The following is a 23526-nucleotide window of genomic DNA, read 5'->3' on the forward strand; positions in this document are numbered from 1 at the left end:
CGAACCCCGGTCCCCAGTGGGCAACTGCATCGACACCAAGCCGATGCTTAGACCGCTACGCCACCGCGGACCCTACTCGTGTGTTTTTTTAAACGGGTTTTAACTCGTGTGTTTTTTTAAACGGGTTTTAACTCGTGTGTTTTTTTAAACGGGTTTTAACTCCTGTGTTTTCTGTGCTCCAACACAGAAAATGCAGCTGGGATACACAATATGTATGACACGCTGAGTTTAGATGTGGGTGTGGCTTATGGTTACCATGGCGATGACGCCACCTGCGCAGAATCTCCTCCAACAATCCGACCTGCTATGTAGGACGCGAGCAGTTCATTTTCCTTGGAGTCCTTCATCCCCACCTTCTCAAACAGGGGGCGCTGTCCACAAACTGCAACACAGCCAGTGGGTGACATTGAACATCCCAATGCAAATCCTTCCACCTCTCTCTCAGCTGTCTCATATCCCTTCGCTAAGCCCTTCCCACCAAATGACCTGTGCGTCGCTCTGCAGCCCCTTACATTCATACACAACCAGGAAATGGCAAACGTGTACTGTGGTTTGTAATCCAGCCATGGAAAGATGCATGTTGTCTCCAGACAGCCTCTTACTTACACTGACAGTGCTCATGCGAAGCAGCCATTTTGACTTGGTCTTGTTGGTTTTTAGGGTTACAACCACAAGTGACCAGTGGGGCAGGGCGGATACGAACTGATCATGTAAATGTGCATCTGTATTTGTAGAACAGCCAATAGGAACGCCCTCTCTCTGTGAACTGACCTGTGATTGGCTAAAATCTTCCATCCAGGGCTAATGTTCTATACAGAAGACAGAGCCAAGAGGAGGTGCACAAGTCTGTTTTTTTTTCTCAGACCACTTGAATTAATATCTGCTGAAAGGTTATTATTGAATTTTTGCCCAATGACGCCAAAAACGAAAAGGGCATACCCCACCTTTAACATAGGTGACTAGTTTAAAGCTACGTCCTGAATATCAAAGAAGTTTGAATCAGTTCATCTTAACACAACGTTTATGAGGAAAGCTCTCATACTCTCAGTAAGGACAGTAACACCATCATCGTTCTAGTGGACAGTAAGGACATAAACATCATCATCATCCTTCCAGCAGACGGTCTACTACTACTTTCAGCTACTCCCGTTAGGGGGCGCCACAGCGGATCATCCATTTCCATGTCTTCCTGTCTTCTGCATCTTCCTCTGTCACACCAGCCACCTGCATGTCCTCCCTCACCACCTCCATAAACCTCCTCTTTGGCCTTCCTCTTCTCCTCTTCCCTGGCAGCTCCATATTCAGCATCCTTCTCCCAATATACCCAGCATCTCTCCTCCACACATGTCCAAGCCATCTCAACCTTGTCTCTCTTGCTTTGTCTCCAAACCGTCCAACCTGAGCTGTCCCTCTAATATACTCCTTCCTAATCCTGTCCTTCTTCATCACTCCCAGTGAAAATCTTATCATCTTCACCTCTGCCACCTCCAGCTCCACCTCCTGTCTTTTCATCAGTGCCACTGTCTCCAAACCATACAACATAGCTGGTCTCACTACCATCTTGTAAACCTTCCCTTTAACTCTTGCTGGTACCCTTCTGTCACACATCACTCCTGACACTCTTCTCCACCCACTCCACCCTGCCTGCACTCTCTTCTTCACCTCTCTTCTGCACTACCCATTACGTTGGACAGTTGACCCCAAGTATTTAAACTCAAATGCCTTCATCACCTCTACTCCTTGCATCCTGACCATTCCACTGTCCTCCCTCTCATTCACGCATAGGTATTCTGTCTTGCTCCTACTGACTTTCATTCCTCTTCTCTCCAGTGCATACCTCCACCTCTCCAGGCTCTCCTCCACCTGCACCCTACTCTCGCTACACATCACAATGTCATAGTCCACAGAGACTCCTGCCTGATCTTGTCTGTCAACCTGTCCATCACCATTGCAAACAAGAAAGGGCTCAGAGCCGATCCTTGATGTAATCCCACCTCCACCTTGAACCCATCTGTCATTCCAACCACACACCTCACCACTGTCACACTGCCCTCATACATATCCTGCACCACTCCTACATACTTCTCTGCAACTCCTGACTTCCTCATACAATACCACACCTCCTCTCTCGGCACCCTGTCGTATGCTTTCTCTAAATCCACAAAGACACAATGTACCTCCTTCTGGCCTCCTCTATACTTCTCCATCAACATTCTCAAAGCAAACATCACATCTGTGGTGCTCTTTCCTGGCATGAAACCATACTGCTGCTCGCTGATCACCACATCCCCTTCCCTCACTTCCTGATTCACGATCCCCACATCATCCAACCTTCTCTCTCTCTCATTTTCTTCATTCATCAGCCCCTCAAAGTACTCCTTCCACCTTCTCAGCAGACTCCCCTCGCTTGTCAGCACATTTCCATCTCTATCCTTGATCGCCCTAACTTGCTGCACATCCTTTGCAGCTCGGTCCCTCTGTCTAGCCAATCAGCACAAGTCCTTTTCTCCTTCCTTAGTGTCTAACCTGTCATACAACTCACCATACGCCTTTTCCTTTGCCTTTACCACCTCTCTCTTTGCTTTACGCTGCATCTCCTTGTACTCCTGTCTACTTTCTTCATCTCTCTGACTATCCCACTTCTTCTTTGCCAACCTTTTCCTCTGTATAATTTGCTGTACTTCCTCATTCCACCACCAAGTCTCCTTGTCTTCCTTCCTCTGTCCTGATGACACACCAAGTACCTTCCTAGCTGTCTCCCTCACTATTTCTGCAGTGGTTGTCCAGCCATCCGACAACTCTCCACTACCACCCAGTGCCTGTCTTACCTCCTGCCTGAACTCCACACAACAGTCTTCCTTCTTCAACTTCCACCATTTGATCTTCGGCCGTGTCTTCACTCGCTTCCTCTTCTTGGTCTCCAAAGTCATCCTACAGACCACCATCCGATGCTGCCTAGCTATGTTCTCCCCTGTCACCACCTTGCAGTCTCCAATCCCTTTTAGATGGCGCCTCCTACATATGATATAGTCCACCTGTGTGCACTTTCCTCCACTCTTGTACGTCACCCTGTGTTCCTCCCTCTTCTTGAAATATGTATTCACCACAGCCATTTCCATCCTTTTCACAAAATCCACCACCATCTGTCCTTCCACATTTCTCTCCTTGACACTATACCTACCCATCACCTCCTTATCACCTCTGTTCCCTTCACCAACATGTCCATTGAAGTCCGCTCCAATCACCACTCTCTCCTCCTTGGCTACCCTCTCCACCACGTCATCTTACTCACTCCAGAATTCTTCTTTCTCGTCCATCTCACACCCAACTTGTGGGGCATATGGACTGATAACATTCAGTACTACACCTTCGATTTCCAGCTTCATGCTCATCACTCTGTCTGACACTCTCTTCACCTCCAGCGGACACGAATGCTTATGACATAAATACTTATGAGCCCCTGAAACCAAATACAGATAGTGGTTACAAGAAAAAGGTGATAGACTGTCTGAAGCTGTTAGAACAGCTATTGACAGAATGTTGTACCACAGATTATACGCAGGGGGCGCTACACAATCTGTATGGTTTACCTAAACTACATAAACAGGATGTGCCACTGCAGCCTATTGTTAGTATTATTAACTCAGTGACCTATAACCTCTCTAAGTTTTTGGCATCTATTCTTAACCCGTTGGTAGACAGTAATGAACATCACATCAGAACACTATGGATGTTTTGGATAAGGTGGGGGGCATCATTATGGAGGAGGATGAAACAATGGTCTCTTATGATGTTACGTCTCTCTTCACGTGTGTTCCTGTTGATGAAGCAGTGGAGGTAGTCTGTATGAAATTATAAAACAACCCCACCCTTAGCAATAGGACCACCCTTAACACTGACCAAGTGTGTCTGCTGCTGAAGCTGTGTCTTCAGTCCACGTACTTCACATACAGGGGGCAGTACTATAGGCAGAGGCATGGGGGCACTATGGGTCCCCCAGTCTCACCTGTAGTGGCCAAGTTGTATATGGAGGAAGTGGAAAAGAGGCTCTGATGTCCTATCCAGGGACACCACCTAGAATCGGGTCCCCCGGCACAAACAAATCAATTAAGTGCCAGGAGGATTGCCGTGAATTGTGCATCGGGGAAACAGACGCTGGCCAAGAGAATGACACGACACAGGAGAGCTAACACGTCACATTAGGACTCCACGGTCTACTCTTTCAGGGATGAGGATGTGCACATCCTTGATAGGGAGGAACGCTGTTTTGAATGGGGCGTCGAAGAGGCCATCTATGCAAAGATGGAACGACCATCCCCGAACGGGGGGGGGGGGGGGGCTAAGAGTACATCTGTCACCATCTTACAATGCTGTGATTGCAACTATCACCCAGTCCTCTGTGGTTAGTACACATGACCACTGTAACTCTAGTTAATGGTCACACCCATATTTGCATATGAAACTGGTCGTTGGTTTGGTTCGTTATGCCACTGTATTGTTTATGAGGGTGGGGTACCTGCAGTCACTGTATTGTTTATGAGGGTGGGGACACCTGCAGTCACTGTATTGTTTATAAGGGTGGGGACACCTGCAGTCACTGTATTGTTTATAAGGGTAGGGACACCTGCAGTCACTGTATTGTTTATAAGGGTGGGGATACCTGCAGTCACTGTATTGTTTATGAGGGTGGGGACACCTGCAGTCACTGTATTGTTTATAAGGGTGGGGACACCTGCGGTCAGGTGAGACTTAAGAGGTCACTTAGATGATGATGAAACGTACTGTCCATAAATGTTGTGTCCGGATGACCTGATTCAGCTTCTTGTGATGTTCGCTCCTGGATTACTGAGCATCAAGACATCCTGAACATCCTGGTGTTCATGTGAAATGTGTCTCTACTTTGCAGATGTTGGTAAGGTAAGTGTTGTTTGAGCTCAATTCAAATCACCAGTCACAGTACGGTGGTGTCAGCAGTGAGACAGGGTGTGGTGAGCCACAGTGTGGTGAGACAGGTAATATTTATGTGGTGTCAGCAGTGAGACAGGCAATAGTTATGTGGCATCAGCAGTGAGACACGGGGTGTGGTGAGACAGGTAATAGTTATGTGGTGTCAGCAGTGAGACAGGGTGTGGTGAGCCACAGTGTGGTGAGACAGGTAATAGTTACGGAGCTCTCCAGTTCCAAAGGTTTTTGGATTGAAGAAGCGTTCTCTGGGACCAGAAAGGACTGATCTCTCCCGATCCTGAGTCTGAGTCTCCTGAGATGACCCATCTATTGGCTCCTCTGCAAGACACACACACACACACACACACATATACACACACACACACACACACACACACACACACACACACACACACACACACACACACACACACACACAGTGAAACGGTAGTTGGCGAATTGCTGCTCTTCCTCATCAGACAGGTGTCTGTCAGATTCAGTGGAACATCATAGTGTTTCCTGTTCATGTCAACACAGGTTGTAGTTAAATATTATTTAATGGACACAATAAAGAACATCATATTCTGCTTCGAAAGCGTTTCTAACGCCTGGTTGTTTGCTGAGCGTGTGGATAATGTCTGATGACATCATAACATCAGGTTGTGTTGATGTGTGTATGGTTAATGTGTGATGACATCATAACATCATGTTGTGTTGATGTGTGTATGGTTAATGTGTGATGACATTATAACATCAGGTTGTGTTGATGTGTGTGTGGTTAATGTGTGATGACATTATAACATCAGGTTGTGTTGATGTGTGTGTGGTTAATGTGTGATGACATTATAACATCAGGTTGTGTTGATGTGTGTGTGGTTAATGTGTGATGACATTATAACATCAGGTTGTGTTGATGTGTGTGTGGTTAATGTGTGATGACATTATAACATCAGGTTGTGTTGATGTGTGTGTGGTTAATGTGTGATGACATTATAACATCAGGTTGTGTTGATGTGTGTGTGGTTAATGTGTGATGACATTATAACATCAGGTTGTGTGTGTGGTTAATGTGTGATGACATTATAACATCAGGTTGTGTTGATCTGTGTGTGGTTAATGTGTGATGACATTATAACATCAGGTTGTGTTGATGTGTGTGTAGTTAATGTGTGATGACATTATAACATCAGGTTGTGTGTGTGGTTAATGTGTGATGACATTATAACATCAGGTTGTGTTGCTGAGTGTGTGGATAATGTGTGATGACATTATAACATCAGGTTGTGTTGCTGAGTGTGTGGATAATGTGTGATGACATTATAACATCAGGTTGTGTTGATGTGTGTGTGGTTAATGTGTGATGACATTATAACATCAGGTTGTGTTGCAGAGTGTGTGGGTAATGTGTGATGACGTCATAACATCAGGTTGTGTTGATGTGTGTGTGGTTAATGTGTGATGACATTATAACATCAGGTTGTGTTGATGTGTGTGTGGTTAATGTGTGATGACATTATAACATCAGGTTGTGTTGCTGAGTGTGTGGATAATGTGTGATGACGTCATAACATCAGGTTGTGTTGATGTGTGTGTGGTTAATGTGTGATGACGTCATAACATCAGGTTGTGTTGCTGAGTGTGTGGTTAATGTGTGATGACATTATAACATCAGGTTGTGTTGCTGAGTGTGTGGTTAATGTGTGATGACATTATAACATCAGGTTGTGTTGCTGAGTGTGTGGATAATGTGTGATGACGTCATAACATCAGGTTGTGTTGCTGAGTGTGTGGATAACGTGTGATGACATTATAACATCAGGTTGTGTTGCTGAGTGTGTGGTTAATGTGTGATGACATTATAACATCAGGTTGTGTTGCCGAGTGTGTGGTTAATGTGTGATGACATTATAACATCAGGTTGTGTTGATGTGTGTGTGGTTAATGTGTGATGACGTCATAACATCAGGTTGTGTTGCTGAGTGTGTGGTTAATGTGTGATGACATTATAACATCAGGTTGTGTTGCTGAGTGTGTGGTTAATGTGTGATGACATTATAACATCAGGTTGTGTTGCTGAGTGTGTGAATAACGTGTGATGACGTCATAACATCAGGTTGTGTTGCTGAGTGTGTGGTTAATGTGTGATGACATTATAACATCAGGTTGTGTTGATGTGTGTGTGGTTAATGTGTGATGACATTATAACATCAGGTTGTGTTGATGTGTGTGTGGTTAATGTGTGATGACATAACATCAGGTTGTGTGTGTGGTTAATGTGTGATGACATTATAACATCAGGTTGTGTTGATCTGTGTGTGGTTAATGTGCGATGACATTATAACATCAGGTTGTGTTGATGTGTGTGTGGTTAATGTGTGATGACATTATAACATCAGGTTGTGTGTGTGGTTAATGTGTGATGACATTATAACATCAGGTTGTGTTGATGTGTGTGTGGTTAATGTGTGATGACATTATAACATCAGGTTGTGTTGCTGAGTGTGTGGATAATGTGTGATGACATTATAACATCAGGTTGTGTTGATGTGTGTGTGGTTAATGTGTGATGACATCATAACATCAGGTTGTGTTGATGTGTGTGTGGTTAATGTGTGATGACATTATAACATCAGGTTGTGTTGCAGAGTGTGTGGGTAATGTGTGATGACGTCATAACATCAGGTTGTGTTGATGTGTGTGTGGTTAATGTGTGATGACATTATAACATCAGGTTGTGTTGATGTGTGTGTGGTTAATGTGTGATGACATTATAACATCAGGTTGTGTTGCTGAGTGTGTGGATAATGTGTGATGACGTCATAACATCAGGTTGTGTTGATGTGTGTGTGGTTAATGTGTGATGACGTCATAACATCAGGTTGTGTTGCTGAGTGTGTGGTTAATGTGTGATGACATTATAACATCAGGTTGTGTTGCTGAGTGTGTGGTTAATGTGTGATGACATTATAACATCAGGTTGTGTTGCTGAGTGTGTGGTTAATGTGTGATGACATTATAACATCAGGTTGTGTTGCTGAGTGTGTGGATAATGTGTGATGACGTCATAACATCAGGTTGTGTTGCTGAGTGTGTGGTCCATGTGTGATGACATTATAACATCAGGTTGTGTTGCTGAGTGTGTGGTTAATGTGTGATGACATTATAACATCAGGTTGTGTTGCTGAGTGTGTGGTTAATGTGTGATGACGTCATAACATCAGGTTGTGTTGCTGAGTGTGTGGTTAACGTGTGATGACATTATAACATCAGGTTGTGTTGCTGAGTGTGTGGATAACATGTGATGACGTCATAACATCAGGTTGTGTTGCTGAGTGTGTGGTTAATGTGTGATGACATTATAACATCAGGTTGTGTTGATGTGTGTGTGGTTAATGTGTGATGACATTATAACATCAGGTTGTGTTGCTGAGTGTGTGAATAACGTGTGATGATGTCATAACATCAGGTTGTGTTGCTGAGTGTGTGGTTAATGTGTGATGACATTATAACATCAGGTTGTGTTGCTGAGTGTGTGGATAACGTGTGATGACGTCATAACATCAGGTTGTGTTGCTGAGTGTGTGGTTAATGTGTGATGACATAACATCAGGTTGTGTTGCTGAGTGTGTGGTTAATGTGTGATGACATTATAACATCAGGTTGTGTTGCTGAGTGTGTGGATAATGTGTGATGACATTATAACATCAGGTTGTGTTGCTGAGTGTGTGGTTAATGTGTGATGACGTCATAACATCAGGTTGTGTTGCTGAGTGTGTGGTTAATGTGTGATGACATTATAACATCAGGTTGTGTTGCTGAGTGTGTGGATAACATGTGATGACGTCATAACATCAGGTTGTGTTGCTGAGTGTGTTGTTAATGTGTGATGACATTATAACATCAGGTTGTGTTGCTGAGTGTGTGGATAACGTGTGATGACGTCATAACATCAGGTTGTGTTGCTGAGTGTGTGGTTAATGTGTGATGACATTATAACATCAGGTTGTGTTGCTGAGTGTGTGGATAATGTGTGATGACGTCATAACATCAGGTTGTGTTGATGTGTGTGTGGATAATGTGTGATGACATCATACCATCAGGTTGTGTTGATGTGTGAAGTGTATGAAGTAGAAGTATAAAGAAGTACTCTTGCATCTCTACCGGACACACACACTCCAACAGTACACATACACGTCTGACTCACTTCAGCCAGAGTACTCACACTGTACCTCCAGTAAGAAGTAATACTGCATACTAGACTGACTATTACTGTGTTCTCACAGTATTACTTGCAGTTCTACTGACTCTGTACTCACCACAGGGCTCCAGGTCACAGTAGTCCACTGTCACATTGCCAGAGATCTCCACGTAACACCAAGGACCCTCGGGGTCGTTGTCAGGGTTACGACACTTGTTGCCCGTCAACTTCACCTCAGGAAGAAAGTCCTTATCTCTGCTGAGGGCAACCAACTTTGGCAACGCCCACTCCAAGCAGGTGTGGCCTTGGAGCGTGACTGACAGGTCGCCAGCGTAGTTCACGCCTTTGTTGGTCAAACACTGCTTGGTAGAGACAGCTTGTTCAGAAGCGAAGGTGGGCGGGACAAACTCTTCCCCTGGACAGAGACACGGAGACTGATGATGAGCAAAAGCTCTTCAGGAGAAAACACACACACACACACACACACACCTTTTACAAGATAACAACTAGACAACAACTTGAGGAACCGCCTCAGAGGAGGATTCATGAGGACACGGGTTCAGAACTCAGAGGAGGATTCATGAGGACATGGGTTCAGAACTCAGAGGAGGATTCATGAGGACACGGGTTCAGAACTCAGAGGAGGATTCATGAGGACACGGGTTCAGAACTCAGAGGAGGATTCATGAGGACACGGGTTCAGAACTCAGAGGAGGATTCATGAGGACACGGGTTCAGAACTCAGAGGAGGATTCATGAGGACACGGGTTCAGAACTCAGAGGAGGATTCATGAGGACACGGGTTCAGAACTCAGAGGAGGATTCATGAGGACACGGGTTCAGAACTCAGAGGAGGATTCATGAGGACACGGGTTCAGAACTCAGAGGAGGATTCATGAGGACACGGGTTCAGAACTCAGAGGAGGATTCATGAAGACCCTGGTTCAGAACTCAGAGGAGGATTCATGAGGACACGGGTTCAGAACTCAGAGGAGGATTCATGAGGACACGGGTTCAGAACTCAGAGGAGGATTCATGAAGACCCGGGTTCAGAACTCAGAGGAGGATTCATGAAGACTCGGGTTCAGAACTCAGAGGAGGATTCATGAAGACCCGGGTTCAGAACTCAGAGGAGGATTCATGAGGACCCGGGTTCAGAACTCAGAGGAGGATTCATGAGGACCCGGGTTCAGAACTCAGAGGAGGATTCATGAGGACCCGGGTTCAGAACTCAGAGGAGGATTCATGAGGACCCGGGTTCAGAACTCAGAGGAGGATTCATGAGGACCCGGGTTCAGAACTCAGAGGAGGATTCATGAGGACACGGGTTGAGAACTCAGAGGAGGATTCATGAGGACACGGGTTGAGAACTCAGAGGAGGATTCATGAAGACCCGGGTTCAGAACTCAGAGGAGGATTCATGAAGACACGGGTTCAGAACTCAGAGGAGGATTCATGAAGACCCAGGTTCAGAACTCAGAGGAGGATTCATGAGGACCCGGGTTCAGAACTAAAACACTGAATAACTTCTCTGTGATGAAGATAAACTGTGGTGATAAAAACAAACAAGAGTGGATGCTGACACCACAGCACAAAGCATCACAGAACAGCACTGTCCAACCACACACACACACACACACACACACACACACACGCGTGCGCACACAAAGACACACACACGTGTTGCGACCCAGAGCACTCTAAGCATTCTAAGCACAGGGAATTTCCTAAAAGCGAGAGAGCCTTGTTCTGTGACGGTACATTGTGAGTTTCTTCCAGTCCTTGTGGAGTGTGTTTCCGTTAGGTATTCTGAATATTATTTTGCTTTGTTACTGCCAAGAGGTCACGTTGTAGTGTATGGAGATGCACACGGAAGCAAATGTTTTTATTTGCAGCAATATGTATTTTATGTTTGACCTCTGACCCTCGATGTCTATTGGTTGTGTACGTTGTATACAAGTACGCGCGCCACTCTGGTGCGCCCCCCCTTGGCAGAAGACAGAACAAGAGGGGCACTCATGTGTTTCCTGCCTGCTTAACGCAGTCGTGTTGTAACGTTACTATGGTCTAGCAAAGAAAAGAGGAAGACCAAGATACACCTTCATCCTTGTATAATCCAGTTATCCTGGAGATACACGACAGGTTGTGGAGACGAGGAGGATGGGATCTTCCTTGTTATTGTGATGTGCAGCGGGTTGCTCCCGTCTGGACCGGTAATGTTGGCACGATGCTAGCAGCTTAGCAGCTAACGTAGGCGACGGCTCTGTATAGTCCAGATACAGGACTGCAGTTCCACGCCACGGCGGAAACCTTCGGCCCTGATGAAGAAAGGCTTCTGCAGCTCTTGTCTGCTAACCACATGGAGCAAGACGGGAGAAGAGCCGTGTTGTTACCCGTGGTTGGGCGGAAGAGTGTGGCCTTGCTGAAGGACTTGATATCACCGGAAACGTTCAGTGAAGTGGCTTCTGCAACCTTGCTACACACGCTGCGGGGTTTTACACGCCAGAGAAGAAGTCCTGGCGGAAAGATTTGCTTTCAGAAGCCGCCGACAACAGTCTGGAGAGACTTTGCTGATTACATTGCTACTAGCTTGAAAGGATTAGCTGCTACATGCCATTTTGGCGCGAGCCTGGAGGAGCAGCTCCGAGATCAGCTCCTGTGTGGGACAATTAACAAAGAGCTGCGCCGGAAGTTACTGATGCCGCCATTGGCGAGGGATTAACACGGCAAAAGATGGCGGAATTAACCAACAATTTCCAACGCACGAATTGTGGATCAGAAAGCATGCAGAAGGGACAGTCATCTGTGCATATGCGAGTGGATCATGTCGGAGTGCGGAGACACTGAGAGCCAAGGACTGCGCGGAACCAGAGGGAGGTCAGCGACAGCCACCAGGACCGCTACAGGGGCCTCGGGAAAGGACGCGGACCGGGGAGCTGCCGCTTCAAAGACTTCCGGTGTCGCGGACATCTGGAGCGAGCCTGTCGGAACCAGCGCACCGACGCCAGTAGGGACCAAGGGAGGCGGTCTGCTGGACATTCGTCTGCCCGCCCGCCTCGGACCAAAGGCAGCCCGGAGGTGAACTTTGTGGACCAGGCAGACGCAACACGCGAACCGGACTCAGGGACTGATTCTGAGCAGCGAACTGATATGAGACTGTATTCAGTAAAGACTGAGTGTGAGTATGTGAAACCTTACAAGGTGATGGTAGAATGCAGTGGTGTTAGGATGGACATGGAGGTAGATACCGGGGCAGCCATGACAGTTATCTCAGAGAGCTGTACAAAGCCAAACTGGAAGGGTGGAAACTGCATTCAGGTGACGTGACATTGAGAACATACACAGACCAACCGGTAGCTTTGTGGGGTAAAATCCTGGTGAATGTGCAATGTGGGAAGCAGCATTTACAGCTGCCTTGCTAGTGGCCCGTGGTGAAGCCCCGGCGCTGATGGGGCGGGATTGGATTCGAGTCCTCTGCTTAGATTGGTCAAAAGTGAGTCGCGTTGCTGCATCTGCCCCAGTGGAGCAGGTGTGCTCAGAGCACAGAGCAGTTTTCGGCGCAGAGCTGGGCCGTGCAGAAGGCCTCACTGCATCCTTGCGTGTATCCCCAGAAGCTGTACCAACATTTAGCAAAGCGAGGCCGCCGCCTTATGCACTGCGGGAAGCCGTGGATAACAAGCTAACCGAACTCGAACAACAGGGAATGATCTCTCCTGTGCAGCATAGTGAATGGGCTGCATCGCTAGTGTGCATTCCGAACAAAGATGGATCAGTGCGCATTTGCGGAGATTATAAGGTGACGGTAAATCAGCGGCTTGATGTAGATCAGTACCCACTTCCAAAACCGCAGGATGTATTCTGCACTTTAGCAGGTGGAAAGCATTTCACTAAACTTGACTTGACGTAGGCCTACACTCGGCTCGACATGGAGAGAAAAGTAAGCCGTTTCTCACCATCAACACACACACAGGTCTCTATGTATGCAACCGCTTGCCATATGGGGGCGCCCGCTATTTTCCAGCACACTATGGATGAAGTATTACCAGGGCTTGGTGGCGTGCTATGCTACTTAGACGATATGTTGGTAACAGGAACCGATACCGCCGCACATCTGCACAATCTTAACACGTGTTACAGAGACTGGAAGAACATGGGCTGAGGCTTAACAAAGAGACATGCGCCTTCTTTCAGAACAGTGTGGCCTACCTCGGGCATGTCAGTGATGCCGAGGGTGAGCGCCCAATTACAGAGAAAACTGAGGCTATTGACAAAGCTCCTGTGCCGAAAACTGTGACAGAATTGAGGTCGTACTTAGCCTTGCTCAATTACTATGGCAAATGTATACCAAACCTGTCCAGCGAGATTAAGCCTATGACTGAGCTCCTACATAAAGATAAAGAGGGGTTGGACAAGAAAATGTCAAGAGGTGTGTGAGCGTACTGGAGCACAGCTTGTAGCCGCGCCAGTGCTCACACATTAGGATCCTAAACTGCCTGTAATTTTGGCATGTGATGCTTCGCCTTACGGCATAGGTGCTGTGATTTCACATCAGTTTCCAGACAACAGTGAGAAACCTATAGCCTACGTGTGTAGGACACTCACTAAAACAGAAGTCAGCTATTCTCAGATAGAGAAAGAAGCACTTAGTCTCATCTTTGGGGTGACCAAGTTTAATGACGATCTGTACGGACGAAGCGTGTGTAGCGCTTTCTTGGTATCGCCTTACCTGAGATACAGCGCCCTAGGTCCTTCAACCTAAATCTCGTTTTGTTTTTATGTAGGTTACCCCTTAAAGGTAAGTAACATATGGTCTGCCAACTTAAGATATTATGATACAGATGTATTTTAAACTTTAACCTTATCCCTATAAAATTCTATACTTTTAACTCTTTTAACCCCCTCTATTCATTACATATTTATTAACAGGACAATGAGAAAAGTGAAATGACCTTTCATTTCATTTATTATTTATTCACAATAGAAAATAATAAATGAAATGAAAATAGACCCCTTTTTAGTGTTCTTTTAAGGCACTAAGGAGTTTCACTCAACAACAAAAACATAGGCACTAACCCTTTAAACCTGTATTCACAATTAGGAAACAGTAATAATCAATTTGCATGAATTTACATTCACAAGGAACACTTGACAGAAACTAACAACAATGAAGTATTCACTGGTGTGGGCCCACGTAATAAAAATAAAAACAAAAGCCGGCAATAAACAAATAAACAACCCCGTTGCAGGCCTGGTGGGAGCTGGGTTTGAGCTCGGTAACCGAGGGTGACTCACCCCTAATGAAAAGTCAAAGGTCTCTGCCCTTTAATGTCTGGTGACGGCCTTGTCACGTCATCTGCTCCGGCGATGACTATGGTGAAGGAAAATCCCCCTCGGTGCTAGAGGCGATGAAGAGGGGAAACAGTGGAGCTCCCTCGTTGACAGAGGAGCAGCCATGCTTTCCCGGCCACACGGGGCGCTGTCTGGTGACGCTGTGTGCAGCCTCCATGTCCGCGCATGCAGGCTTAGCATACTGTAAACTACTAATAAGACCCACTGGCCGATCGACTAGAGGGTCTGACCCTTTAGTCGAGCGGTTAGTGATGTCGCCTTGTGGTGCAGTACACCCCGTGTCGAATCCCGCACCGGGCGAGAAAATAGCTCGCTTACAATACATTAGCAGGGGCGCTAACTAGCCGCTAAGGAGCATGTGGCAGTATACTACACTTGATGAGACTAGCTCCAAAACACATGCTACAGGTTAACAAGACTTCAGTGACATGTTAGCTGGCAGCTAAACATGATATCAGCAGCCAGAACTGGAGGCAAAAACACCGTTAGGGCCTAATACACTCAAAGCCTCATGGCCGAGTGCCAGCAGCCTCTCGTCTCTCCGCACGGCCCGTTAGCCCCGCCCCCCAACTGTTGTGAGGCAACATACTTAAAGTGACAGACTTTTGGTGTAGAAATTATGGGATGTCTACTGCTATGTACATATTAACTAAAACTTAACTCTGGTGTATTTACACCGGAGTTACATGTGTAAAATTGCGAATGTCGTTCAGTCACGCATGACGGCGATTTAACACCAATTCACTTCAATAAAGATAACTACACATGCTATTCTTGTCATGACCATCAAGGCGTGGCGGCGCTGCGGTGCAAATCAAACTCCACTCATGTTTACACGTTAACTCAAAGATTCATAGAAAAAATATAAACGTTGGAGGCTGAGTCCCACTGATCTGCGTGTGAAGTCCTTAGCTTTTTCTTTCTGCAGTCAGCATCAGTGGCCATGCCAACAAGAAAACAAGGCAGTTTAATGAACTTTGGTTTCACTAAGAAATTGTGTTCTAGTGATGTTAGCATGACCGAGTCACCTGCTGCAAGCTCTGGGACCGCTGTTAGCACACCGCCCGCCGGGGTGCCAACGCAGCAGGAAGAAGCTGAAGAAGAGTCCTCTCTAGCTTAAGATGGTGGAGGGAACAGCTAGTCAGAGGAAGAGGCCGCGGCTGGTCACGATCCTAACCCCTCTTGCTCCTCTCTCCCGTCAGACTGGAACAGCCAGCAATGGAGAGACTGGAAGAGCCGGTATCCATGGCTATTCATTAAGGATGGAAGATTGGGGGCCACCGCTTGCAAGGACGCAAAAACCCTTCTGTCTGAGAAGCTACCCGGCACGCACTTGTCTGAGGAGTGGATTAACGGGGAAGTAAGCAGCAGTGCTCAGAACAAGTTGCGAAGAAAGATTTATAAACATAGGGACAGCATTGCACACAAGAGGGCCAATGAAGTGGCATTGACTAAGCAAAAGGTGATTCTGCCAAACAGAGTCATTGAGGTGAATTCCAAGTTAACGGAGGAGACCGCAGCATCATTCAGGTCCGCCTATATGGTGGCTAAGGAAAGGCTGTCTTACAGAAAGCTCACCCCTTTAATGAAGCTTCAGGAGCTTAATGGTGCAAAGGTGGGAACTGTGCATAAATCAGGTCACTCCTGCGCTGAGATTATAGGTCATATTGCACAGCAAATGCGGAAGAAGTTTGTTTCAAATATTTGAGAGCTTAATTCAAAAATCAGCATCACCATTGATAAAAGCACAGTACACGATCGTGCCTATCTCATCGTATACGTGAGATGTGATGTGAGTGGCAAAGGAGATTTGGGAAAAAAAATTAGACATTGTAGAACTGACTCAGGGCACAGATGCAGAATCCATTTACAGCAGTTTGAGACAGTGCTTTCACACAGCGGGATTAGATGGTGAGTTTTTGGGGAAACACCTCATCAGCATCGCCACAGATGGGGCTTCAATTCTCACAGGCAAAATCACTGGAGTCATTGCAAGGCTTCAGCGTGACTTTCCAAACATCCCATCCATTCATTGCTTGGGCCACCGCCTTGACTTGGCTGTCCATGATTCTCTGAAAGTGGTTGCTGGATGTAATCATTTCGAGTTTTTCATTGCCAAGCTGTATTCTTTGTACCACCAGTCTGCAAAGAATGTGAGATTGCTTGAGTAAGCAGCTGCAAATGTAAATATGCAGATTTTGAGAATTGGACAGATATTCATCATCAGATGGGTGGCGAGTAGTTTCAATACTGTAAAGGCAGTCTGGAATAACTACCCTGCTTTAGTGCGCCACTTCAAAACTGCAAGCGAGGATGCATCTCGCAATGACACCGAGAGGAAGAAATTCCTGGCGCTATACAAACACCTCACAAACTGGGTTTGTACTTGATCTGGCTTGCATTACAGAGATACTCCATGAGCTACAGGGTCTGTCACTGAAATGTCAGCAAAGAGACATCACTCTAGTGGATGCCAGTCGCCACATTCTGCAGTCTATTGATATACTGAAAGCAATGAAAGCGAGTGGTGGTAAATCCACACATAAAGCTGGACACCGCACGTCCCTGGGGCTGTTTAAGATGTTCAACTAGTTAAGGGCACGGGCAAGATTAACCGAAATCAGTTTTATCAATCTGTGATTGACAATCTCACAAGGCGAATGCCAGAATCAGACCTCCTACAGATGACGAAACCCCTGGACAAGAACTTTTGGCCACAGGATTGGAATGCTTTGATTCTGTATGGAGAAAACAAAGTATGGGCACTTGCTAAAATGCTTGGAGAACCAGCCAGAGAGGCAGTTGAGGAGTTCCGCGACCGGAAGTTACAAGACAGAGCACCAGGCAAAACGCTGGACAAGCTTTGTACAGCCAGTAGAGAATACCTTCCCACTTCAGCTGTGTGTGAGAGGGGATTTTCTGCTGTCAGTGATACTGACAGCAAGACCCGCAATAGGTTGCGTGAAAACAGCCTCTCATCGCTCCTTTTTCTGGGTATTAATGGACCCCCGTTGAAGAGTCTTGACCCAAAGCCCTTTATCACATCTTGGATTTCTGGATGAACAGCAAAGGCAGCTGACCCCAGGCCTCTGTGGTGGATTCTGTATTAAGGTAAGGCATGTTATTCCCAATGTGTTGTGGCTGGGTTGTTACAGGTTTACGTGACCCTCGATGTCTTAACTGAACGGAGGAATTATGGCGTTCTTCTGTAGCCTGTGACAGGTAACTTTAACCGTTGCTGATGGACTCGATTGTAGGCAGCCTGATGTGCTTTGTTTATAGTGATACACAATTGAGGGTAGATTCAGCAGGGGCTGCTGCTCCTTTAAGGCAGACGTTCAGAGAGCTGACGTAGGCACTGCTTAGAGTTTCCGAGGTGGAGCTATGTTTGCAGCAGCCTAGCGGTTAGCTGGTTGCCAGGAGAGATTGTGCTGTATCGGTGTTGTTTTGTGTGGCGAGTAAACGGGATTGACTTGATCTCTCCGTCTCCTCCTCCCTGCACTCCCAACATTGGTGACCCCGCACGTTGACAACAAACATGTCGACCCAAAGCGATGACGACACCGCTCCGGCTCCGAGTGATGCTAACGGTATGGCTCATGTTAGCGGTAGCATCTCAGTAGCGACGGTGAAGTTGCCCGAGTTTTGGCAGCACCGTCCCCGGCCATGGTTTCAGCACACTGAAGCCCACTGGGAGGAATAACGTGGGACGTTGTGAGGTATTTCCACATGGTGGCGGCGTTGGATGCCTAGACGACGACCCGAGCTATGGGGCTACCGGAAGCCCCCCGGCTGTGGGAAAATACGGCGCATTCAAGGCTTCCTTTTGCAGCTCTTCCAGCTGTCGGAGATGGAGAAGGCGGATCGCCAAAAAGAAAGACAGAGTCCTGGTTCTCTCAAGAGTGCAACATGCACACACGCACACGCACACACACACACACACACACACACGGCGGCTCTATGCTAACTATGTCAGCTATGCTAGCTCAGCGGGCAGGTCTTTAGCGCTGCTGTGACAGGAAGGACAAACTCGTGAGGCTGTTCTCCATTTCAGAGCTAGGAATAGTCATAGTGACACTGAAACCAATTTTAACTTTGTTAAGAGTCCCCAAATTACTTTCAACAATTTTTTTTTTTTGATTTTCCCCCTTTTTCTCCTCAATTGTACTTGGCCAATTACCCCACTCTACCGAGCCGTCCCGGTCTCTGCTCCACCCCCTCTGCTGATCCGGGGAGGGCTGCAGACTACCACATACCTCCTCTCATACATGTGGAGTCACCAGCCGCTTCCTTTCACCTGACAGTGAGGAGTTTCACCAGGGGGACGTAGTGCGTGGGAGGATTACACTATTTCCCCCAGTTCCCCCTCCACCCTGAACAGGCGCCCCAACCGAACAGAGGAGGCGCTAGTGCAGCGAACAGGGCACACACCCACATCAGGCTTCCCACCCGCAGACACGGCAGTTGTGTCTGTAGGGATGCCCAACCAAGCCGGAGGTCACACGGGGATTCGAACTGGCAATCCCTGTGTTGGGAGGCAACGGAATAGACCACTACGCTACCCGGACGCCCCTAGTTTCAACAAATTAATGTGACCATTTAATTGATCAATTTAGTTATATATCAATATTTTGGTATCAGCAATATCAGTACAATTAGGAGTAGTAGAAAATGAGTAGATTATAAATCTACAGAGTCAGGACACAGCGGTTTTATCTGATTCGACTTCTTCTCAGATTGGGTTTTGGTGGAGTTATGCATGGGACAAGGTGAGGTCAGCTTCTACCATATATTTAGGAGAGTCTGGGAGATGTCAATCAAACAGTGTGTACATGCCCACAAAGACCAGAGAAGTGGTCCAATCAGCTGCCTGCCCTGTCCTGCCTCTTTCATGTAGTTACCACATTTGGGAACGCTGCAGGCCTCTTTCTGCCGGGTGGGGTCTCTGGTGAAGCACCAGGGTCCAGACGGATTTCCATCAGGATTACGACAGAAGTTCTCCTTCAGGATGCTGCCGGGCTCCGACGAGTTAAACTCTCTGCACAGACAGACGGGTCAGTTAGGTGTCCGCTGGCTGATGTAAAGGCTCTATCTTCATGAAACTGGGGTCTTGGATAAAGAGGTGGGTAAGGATGAATACATTATAAACAGGTGGCATCGGGTTGTGTTTCAACTAGACCAGTCAAATCTGCTCCTCTCATCCAATGAACCACACCCACCTCATCCCCTTTCCCGACACCAAATCACCAAACAGCTGCAGAAACAAAACGCCAACGTGCTCCGTGTGCAGCACGACCAACACACACCTCAAAACACGAGCAGACACGCCAGCCGTGAGTCATCCCTTATGGCCTTATGCCGTGTGTCATACCTTATGGCCTTATGCCGTGTGTCATACCTTATAGCCTTATGCCGTGTGTCATACCTTATGGCCTTATGCCGTGAGTCATCCCTTATGGCCTTATGCCGTGTGTCATACCTTATGGCCTTATGCCGTGTGTCATACCTTATGGCCTTATGCCGTGAGTCATCCCTTATGGCCTTATGCCGTGTGTCATACCTTATAGCCTTATGCCGTGTGTCATACCTTATGGCCTTATGCCGTGAGTCATCCCTTATGACCTTATGCTGTGTGTCATACCTTCAGACCTTATGCTGTGTGTCATACCTTATGGCCTTATGCTGTGTGTCATACCTTATAGCCTTATGCTGTGTGTCATCCCTTATAGCCTTATGCTGTGTGTCATCCCTTATGGCCTTATGCTGTGTGTCATACCTTATAGCCTTATGCCGTGAGTCATCCCTTATGGCCTTATGCCGTGAGTCATCCCTTATGGCCTTATGCCGTGTGTCATACCTTATGGCCTTATGCTGTGTCATACCTTATGGCCTTATGCCATGTGTCATACCTTATGACCTTATGCCGTGTGTCATACCTTATGGCCTTATGCCGTGTGTCATACCTTATGGCCTTATGCTGTGTGTCATACCTTATGGCCTTATGCCGTGTGTCATACCTTATGGCCTTATGCCGTGTGTCATACCTTATGGCCTTATGCTGTGTGTCATACCTTATGGCCTTATGCTGTGTGTCATACCTTCAGACCTTATGCTGTGTGTCATCCCTTATGGCCTTATGCCGTGTGTCATACCTTATGGCCTTATGCCATGTGTCATACCTTATGACCTTATGCCAGGTGTCATACCTTATGGCCTTATGCCATGTGTCATACCTTATGCCGTGTGTCATACCTTATGGCCTTATGCCGTGTGTCATACCTTATGACAGGATGAGGGAAGTTACTGCTCCAGAACTGACATATTCTGCCCGACACAGTGACGTTGATGTTACCCAGGTAGTTCACTCCTGTACCTGCTGAGCACTGGCCTGCAAAACACACACACACACACACACACACACACACACACACACACACACACACACACACACACACACACACACACACACACGAGTATTGGAATGTAGCTTTTTAATGGTGGACTCAGGTCATCAAAGTGAAATGAATGGGAAGGAGAAGAGGAGAACGCAGCGAACAGAAGAAGAGAACGCGGCGGACAGAGGAAGAGAACGCGGCGAACAGAAGAAGAGAACGCGGCGAACTGAAGAAGAGAACGCGGCGGACAGAAGAAGAGAACGCGGCGGACAGAAGAAGAGAACGCGGCGGACAGAAGAAGAGAACGCGGCGAACAGAAGAAGAGAACGCGGCGAACAGAAGAAGAGAACGCGGCGGACAGAAGAAGAGAACGCGGCGAACAGAAGAAGAGAACGCGGCGGACAGAAGAAGAGAACGCGGCGGACAGAAGAAGAGAACGCGGCGGACAGAAGAAGAGAACGCGGCGAACAGAAGAAGAGAACGCGGCGAACAGAAGAAGAGAACGCGGCGAACAGAAGAAGAGAACGCGGCGGACAGAAGAAGAGAACGCGGCGAACAGAAGAAGAGAACGCGGCGGACAGAAGAAGAGAACGCGGCGGACAGAAGAAGAGAACGCGGCGAACAGAAGAAGAGAACGCGGCGAACAGAAGAAGAGAACGCGGCGGACAGAAGAAGAGAACGCGGCGGACAGAAGAAGAGAACGCGGCGGACAGAAGAAGAGAACGCGGCGGACAGAAGAAGAGAACGCGGCGAACAGAAGAAGAGAACGCGGCGGACAGAAGAAGAGAACGCGGGAACAGAAGAAGAGAACGCGGGAACAGAAGAAGAGAACGCGGCGAACAGAAGAAGAGAACGCGGCGAACAGAAGAAGAGAACGCGGCGGACAGAAGAAGAGAACGCGGCGGACAGAAGAAGAGAACGCGGCGGACAGAAGAAGAGAACGCGGCGAACAGAAGAAGAGAACGCGGCGAACAGAAGAAGAGAACGCGGGAACAGAAGAAGAGAACGCGGCGAACAGAAGAAGCAAACGCGGGAACAGAAGAAGAGAACGCGGCGAACAGAAGAAGAGAACGCGGCGAACAGAAGAAGAGAACGCGGCGAACAGAAGAAGAGAACGCGGCGAACAGAAGAAGAGAACGCGGCGAACAGAAGAAGAGAACGCGGCGAACAGAAGAAGAGAACGCGGCGAACAGAAGAAGAGAACGCGGCGAACAGAAGAAGAGAACGCGGCGGACAGAAGAAGAGAACGCGGCGAACAGAAGAAGAGAACGCGGCGAACAGAAGAAGAGAACGTGGCGAACAGAAGAAGAGAACGCGGCGAACAGAAGAAGAGAACGCGGCGAACAGAAGAAGAGAACGCGGCGGACAGAAGAAGAGAACGCGGCGAACAGAAGAAGAGAACGCGGCGGACAGAAGAAGAGAAAATAGAAAGAGGACGTGCGGTGTGCACCTTCAGTACATTCTCTGACCAGATCGATGTTGTCCCGTGTCCTAGACAGCTCGCGAGCATTACAACCTGCATGGACAGACACACATGCTAAACTGTTTAAGATACGGATGAAAAGCTTTCTAATCAGGAATGTAATGATTTTAAATGAACAAACAGTTCTGACAGGTGTTCCATGAAGTGGTTTCATCAGCGAGACGTAAGTTCTGATGAAGCAGCAGTACTCACTCAGGTATTTCTCCCAGAAGGCTTCCTGGAAGAAAGTGAAGTGACGTTAAGCTACATTTTATTCATCTGTATGAAGAGTATCATCCTCTGTATTTCACTCATCCTACCACATACCTGATAACTAATACCACCGACAAACTCCACACAGGAATCGAATCCACAACCTCCTTCCAGTATCTCTACTCTCCAGTATGTAATGACAGTGTCATAAAGCTTCTGATTCCAACAGCCACGAGCTGTTGAGCCTGATAAGTTCTGCGGAGGCTTCTGTCACTACCGACCATACACATCCCTCCAGTCACATCCTTCTATGACAATACATCTATTATCTATTATACATCTATTATACATCTATTACATCTATTATCTTTTGTATCTATTATACATCTATTATCTACCATATATCTATTACATCTATTATACTATCTATTACATCTGTTATCTATTATACATCTATTACACATCTCTTTCATCTATTGTACATCTACTATCTATTATACATCTATTCCAGCTATTATCTATTATACAGCTATTAGCTATTACATCTATTATACATCTATTACATCTATTATTAAAAATGTGTAATTTATGATATTGGGCTATACAAATAAAATTGATTTGATTTGATATTTATTACACATCCATTACATCTATTATTTATTATACATCTGTTATATCTATTATCTATTATACATCTATTACATATAGTAATCTAATTATTATTCATCTATTATACATCTATTATCTATTATACGTCTATTACATATAGCAATCTAATCATTTATTATACATCTATTGCATCTAGGATACATCTACTACATTTATTATACAGCTACTACATCTGTTATCTAATATACATCTATTACATGTATCATACATCTATTACATCTATTATCTATTATACATCTTTACATATAGTAATCTAATTATAATCATCTACTGCATCTATTATACATCTATTACAT

General features: G+C 46.6%; 1 protein-coding gene across 1 annotated transcript in view; it reads right to left on the minus strand.

Moving 5' to 3' along the window:
* Positions 1–23526, minus strand: part of f2 (coagulation factor II (thrombin)) — a 42237-nt gene that overhangs the window by 15580 nt on the left and 3131 nt on the right. Inside the window, exons 4-10 of the mRNA XM_056301192.1 lie at positions 22562–22586; positions 22337–22402; positions 20771–20879; positions 19393–19529; positions 9261–9557; positions 5167–5283; positions 256–382 (exon numbers count right to left, since the gene is read on the minus strand). Coding sequence (XP_056157167.1) covers positions 256–382; positions 5167–5283; positions 9261–9557; positions 19393–19529; positions 20771–20879; positions 22337–22402; positions 22562–22586 — 878 coding nt within the window. The remainder of the gene's footprint in view (positions 1–255; positions 383–5166; positions 5284–9260; positions 9558–19392; positions 19530–20770; positions 20880–22336; positions 22403–22561; positions 22587–23526) is intronic.

Source organism: Lampris incognitus, chromosome 21 (genome assembly GCF_029633865.1).
Source record: "Lampris incognitus isolate fLamInc1 chromosome 21, fLamInc1.hap2, whole genome shotgun sequence".
NCBI lineage: Eukaryota > Metazoa > Chordata > Actinopteri > Lampriformes > Lampridae > Lampris > Lampris incognitus.